The 6,000-nt window shown below is 37.9% G+C and overlaps 1 protein-coding gene across 1 annotated transcript in view; it reads left to right on the top strand.

The window, feature by feature from the left end:
• The first annotated feature begins 510 nt into the window (after nucleotides 1-510).
• Nucleotides 511-6,000, top strand: part of ASXL3 (ASXL transcriptional regulator 3) — a 98,359-nt gene continuing 92,869 nt past the window's right edge. Inside the window, exons 1-3 of the mRNA XM_088469771.1 lie at nucleotides 511-603; nucleotides 1,163-1,271; nucleotides 5,630-5,727. Of these exons, the coding sequence (XP_088325897.1) occupies nucleotides 526-603; nucleotides 1,163-1,271; nucleotides 5,630-5,727 (285 nt within the window). The 5' untranslated portion in view covers nucleotides 511-525. The remainder of the gene's footprint in view (nucleotides 604-1,162; nucleotides 1,272-5,629; nucleotides 5,728-6,000) is intronic.

Raw genomic sequence — 6,000 nt, 5'->3', positions numbered from 1 at the left:
CCTTTTCTTACTGTTCTTTTGTGGCCTTTCATCCTACGGCATACAGCTGCCATTGAACTTGCCTTTTTTTTTTTTTCCTTCTTCTTCTGATTATTCATGTGCATCAGTCACATTGTCTGCAGCATTTTCAAAACCACAGCTTTGCTGTGTTCTACTGAAAGATTTTACTTAAATATTTGGACAATGCTTTTTCGGAATCATACAGTTCTGCTGGCTTCTCTCCTTGTTCTTTTTTTTCTTTTGTTTTAGCATGGAAAAACATAATTATATTGCACAGATTTTCCCCCTGAAGCCTATGGAGCAGATGCATTTGATTAGGATTGTCGAACCCTTTATTGTAATGTAGATGCTTTCAGGCTCGAAAGAATTTCTCTAAAGGAGAGCATGAACAGAAAAAGGAAGAGAAAAAAGCAAGGGGTAGAGAACGCATTGTAAGATGTAGCTGAGTTCACATGTTTTGCACTCCTTTTCATGCATGTTATCTTGCGTTGTAGTGGTACTTCTCCGTTGGCTTGCCTAAATGCAATGCTTCATACTAACACTCGTGTGGGCGATGGGACCTTCTTCAAAATCCCTGGGAAATCGGGACTCTATGCTCTTAAAGTAAGTAGAATTTTCCGTCCATGGCTACTACTATTATACACATCACTTATGAATTTGAAATCGGGATATACATATTGTATTTTTAACAATAAATGCATAGAATTTTTGTTCTTCTCATATAAATGTCATTTTGCTAAACTTTTTAAATGCTTGCTCTGTCTTTTATTCCAGGACATATATGGTGATGTCAGTTTGTGTGTTGCTACTGTAATGGCTTCTCTTAGTGCATTTTACACGGCTTAGTTTGGTGGTTGTTTTTTTGTTAACATTAGTTTATACTATTATTCAAATTGACATGTGAGATTTTACATTTCAAATTTCACAATCCAAACAAATGTGTAATGTTCTTTTAGAACATTGAATAACAAATATGCTATCTACTACTGTGACGTTAAACTATAGTGCATTAGGCATGCAAAAACAATCCCCATTCTCCTTAATGCAGTATTGACAGGACTAGAACAGTATAACGGGTCATAGTGCCTTGCTAATATTGTGAGGTGTGTTATTTTTTTGTTTTGAGATTTACTTTCAATGTCTCTATTCCACGTGCCTTTAGAAAGAAGAATCTACTTTGCCAGCTGTTGGAACACTGGAAATAGGCTGCGAGTCAGAGTTGGATGGGACTGAAATGGCCGAGGCAAGCAGCAATGGAGAGGAAAATGAAGGTAGGGGTTAGATCAAGTTGTATTTTTCTTTAAAATGCCATGTACTGCAGGAATTTTGTTAGTGGATTGTCTAAAATATAGGTAAGTATTCACACTTACCTTCAAAGTGCATACCATTAATGCTGCAATATTGGCTCTTGGCCCTATAGCAAATCCTATTATTTGATCAAAATCGATCAGGCATGTTGGTAAATGTGGTTGGAAGATGCTCGCACACTCTGCTCCCTTTGCAGCCAAAGGTGATCCTGCTACTTGGCTAAATAGCTGGACTTTTTCTAATTGACCACCCATGTCCTTAGCTACCATTGGACACTGATTTCAGTTCTCAGGCAAATGAGCAGGAAGGGCCCCTATGTGACCCGCTTCACTTTTATCATATTGACAGAATGCTTCAGAATACTTTCAAATATATATTTTTGTTGGGGGAAATAAACCAACTGATTGTGTGCAGTTCTCTATGTGTTAAGGAAAAACAAAGTAGCAAGTGTGAAAAATGTGACTAGTAAAGTGACTGCCAAAAGCTAGTGCAAGTTTTTTATACACACAATGTGGTATACTAAAGTTTGATTTTAATCGATTTTGATCAATTTAAAATGATAAAAATCAATCAGTCGCTCAACATTGATGTTGTATTTCTGGGGCTAAATCACACATTTACTAACAGACAATATTTGTTTGTTTTTTAAGTATTAGTAAATGTGTGATTTAGTCCCAGAAACACATAGATGTTGATCTATTTTGAATGATTGAAATTGACTTTTAGTAAATATACCCCTACATGTTTGGGATAGTAAAAGTGCATAATCTTTACATACACTCACACCCCGATTTGTATTAAAGGCAAAATTTCAACCAACCTTTCATTATGGCACAATACCTAAGTTAGAAGTATCAAACAATATTTTGGTTGCAAAACATGCATTTGTCATTACATAGACAAAATTAATAAATGCAGTATGTTAAATGCTTTACATAGCTTATAATAACATGTTTTTTGAGGTTATTTTTCACACTGTCATAACTTTGTCCTTTGGCGATTCCATTGGTGATTACAAGACCATGAAAGCTGCTAGCAATAACACCGCACCCTAACCCTCCCCGTTGGTGCCTAAACCTAACTCTCCCCCCTTCGTGCCTCACCCTAAACCCCCCCATGTAGGGGTGCTTAACCCTAACCTTTCCCCCAAAACCTAACCCTAACCCCGCTATGCTGCCTAAACCTAACAACATTAAGATGTTCTCAATCTTGTACATAATTATGCCTAATGTTTGTGTCACATGTGCCCTATACTGGTGCCTTCAAGTAAAAGTCCGCATTAAACTGAAAGTAGTTATTTTATTTAGAACCAAAAGTTAGGAGCTCGCTCACGAAGTACATATGTCAACTTGTTTACTAAAAATGCATTTACTACACATGCTATCACTTCCTCATAGCGAAACAATGTGAATGGTTTAACCAGACACATACCAAACAGCTACCTCTGTATTTAAAATATTTATCGGAGTCTTTCATATAGTCTGTTATGTGTGAGGAAGAAAATACAACGTTGTCATCCTCGGTGTAAATCTGGTTGGAAAGGTAAAACACTGCTGTAGCATTAGATTTACATGTACAGCTTTGTCTAACGTAGTGTAATCTAGCATCTTTAAAATACAATGTTCTGCCACTGAAAACTTATTTTCAGGGGAAGCAACCTACCTAACTTAATGCACCCGGCAGCAATCGTACCCCCCCCCCCCCTTCCTCCCCATGTCATACCACCAAAAGCTGGATATCTAAAAGTCACAGTGTGAATTATAATGGCACAAGCAATCTCATACATGATTACATGACCAGTATATAATTGAGGGATCAGGGACTAGGGAGATGTTTACTTGCTGCCCGTCTCCCTCAAAGCCGGGTAGTAGGCAGTGGCAAACGCAGGATTTCTGGAGAGGGGTTTCCAAATGCTTGATTTTAGAGTGAGTGTGGTAAGTCCTTGAAGAGGGCATAATTACCACTTATCCATCTTTAGTATGCATCATACAAAGTATATTGTGTGTCATAATTCTAGCAAATACAGGACCAGAGATCACAGTAAGCCACTAGATGCGGCAGTAGGGCCAGCCTTCCTGAGCTGAATGTTTTTATTTTAGATGTGGGTACCGTTCCAGAGTATTAGAGTAAGTCCAGGCAGACGGAAACCCCCCCTGCGTTTGCCTATGGTAGGCAACCCGTCTCCTCAAATGTCTCCCACTACATCAAGCTAATAATGGCATCCTGTTCGGAGGGCCCAGTCTGTATTTATCATCAAACATGACGAAATTGCCAATTTGGCAAGGCAGGATAGGGGTTTTTCTTTCTGGTTTTACTGGTTGAAGATTAAGATTTCCAGTATCTCTGAAACAGAAAAATAGAAGGTAGTACATGCTAAGGGTTGGATACGGGATGCCGGCGATCAGAATTCCGACAGTGGCATCCCTACAGGATTCCAACTACATCATCCCCATGCTAGCTATGGTTGTGTTTTATATGGGGGAGCTCTCTCTTTAGCTGGTGGATATTGTGAATGCTGTGCGCTTAGATTCTGTTACTAGTTTGTGCTGCCTCATGAGATGCATACAATATTAGCAAACTGAAATCATTAGGTCAGGTTTCCTAGATACAGAAACTTAGATTATTAGTGGTGTAAGAGCCACTGTATGCGCATTACAGGGTGAGAAGTAGAACTATCACTTCCAAATACCAGACCAATTAAGTTAATTTGCAGGGCAATATGGATGTGTTCCCCAACAAAATAAAATTAAAAATACAAATGCATATGTGCACAACAGCATGTTCTTTACAACAACAATTAGCAGTGCCCCTGAGATCTTCCTGACCCATCTCACCCATCTCTGACCCTTCCCCAACCTCCAATAAGATGAGCAATTGCAACCAAGTATTGCAATGCTAAGTTTATTCTGTGTAGTAAATGCTAAACCAAGACATGCTTCACCAAGTCTCTGCTCTAATAGTGTGACTGTGCACATGATATCCTACCCCTCTGTCATTTGAGCCTCTCCACCAGGCAGAATCTGCTCTGTGAGGGAACACAGACTATATTACACTTATAATTGATGTAGAAGCTCATTTTAATGCTATTTTCATATAATTTATGGTTTAGTCATTTGTAGTATATGGCCTCCCTTTATCTCGTGGCTGCTTGCATGCATAAAAACAGCAAGTATTAATATGTCTAATATAAAAATGCTAAATTATGATTTAAATAATTCAATAATTGAAAACTGCAAATGGAAAAAAAAAGTGAACATGTCTTTTGGGAGACAAAAATGTAAATGTGCCTGTTGGCATTGGCAGGCCAATAAACACTTTATTTTACTCCTGGTTATAGTTTATGCTGATATAGTATCAGTACTGGTTCTCAGAACTCATAACTGATCAGAAAGCAAAGGTCTCTTACCGGTTTATATCATGATTAGGCTGTAAAGGGCCTTACTGGCCTAATAAAACAATATTGTAGTCACGTAATTATAACATTTGGTTTTCCCCCATATTCATGCACCAGTATCTCCATAGGTTCCATTCCCATGCAAATGTATTGTCCCAAAGCACTCTTGATGGTTGAAATTTTCTTTTTAATAGTATTTTCCTGCTATAACAGCTGAATTCAGGGTGACAATAACATACCAATGTTAAGCCTATTGGATGTGCAGCGCAGTATTTGGCATTTCTGAGTAGGTAGGTGATTATTAAATATTGCAAAAATAACTCCTTGATGTAGATCAGTTGTACTGTAAACTGTTTTTGATAAAACAAATATTATTTAATTTACATTATTTTCCATAAGCCTAAAGGAACATCCTAGACTTTCCTCCTCTGGGTACAGACTTCTGTGTGTGCCATGTCACCGCATCTGCCTCTACATCACATCCAATGTTGAATAGTGATCTGTGTTCTACACCGACAGACTGTCTGTGGGTTAGATTCTGTCACCATACTGTCTCATGCTTTGGATGCTCATTGCAGATATCATTGAATAAAAAGGCTGACATGGCTTTTTCCTGGTACTCTAGAGATGGAGTGGCTTATTGGCAACGCTACTGCGCTTCCTTTAATTCATTTCATCCAGTTTTGCCTGACCTGAAGCTGCAAGTTTACTGTCATCCCCATATTTATTTGTTCTGTTTAAATACTTTATTTGGAAAATTATACGAACTATTTTTTTTTTATCATAATATTAAAATATGGATCGGAGTTTAAGAAATAAAAACCTCCATTCCTTACAGGAAGCGCATGTTTTATTTTGCTTTGAGTTGATTTATTTTTTGAGACTTTGCCTCCTGATAAAAATGACCATTTTCTTTTATGTGTGCAGTGTGCCTGAAGCAAGTGACTGAAGAGGCGTCTTCCAACCGAGTACAAAGCAAACTAGTGTCTTCCTTCCAGCAGCACACTAAAAAGGCACTCAAGCAGGTAGGATCAATTTAATACCTTCAATTATTTGCAGCTGAAAATAAGTTCATCTTAAAAAAAAAAATTCTTTCGGCTTTGTGCAAGAAAAGTTAACAGCTAAAAGTCCTGTAATCTTTAATGATTGACATTCTTGTCCAGGGCAAGTTCTGGACACCAGCACAGTATTTCCAGGGTCCCACATTTTCTTTAGATTGCTATACGATCATGTCTACTCTATAGACTCAGCATTTATATATACAGTATATAAATGTGCAGGATGTATAGACTGTACCT

Source organism: Taudactylus pleione, unplaced genomic scaffold (genome assembly GCF_031769625.1).
Source record: "Taudactylus pleione unplaced genomic scaffold, aTauple2 ptg000093l, whole genome shotgun sequence".
Lineage (NCBI taxonomy): Eukaryota > Metazoa > Chordata > Amphibia > Anura > Myobatrachidae > Taudactylus > Taudactylus pleione.
This window is presented reverse-complemented; position numbering and strand designations above follow the sequence as displayed.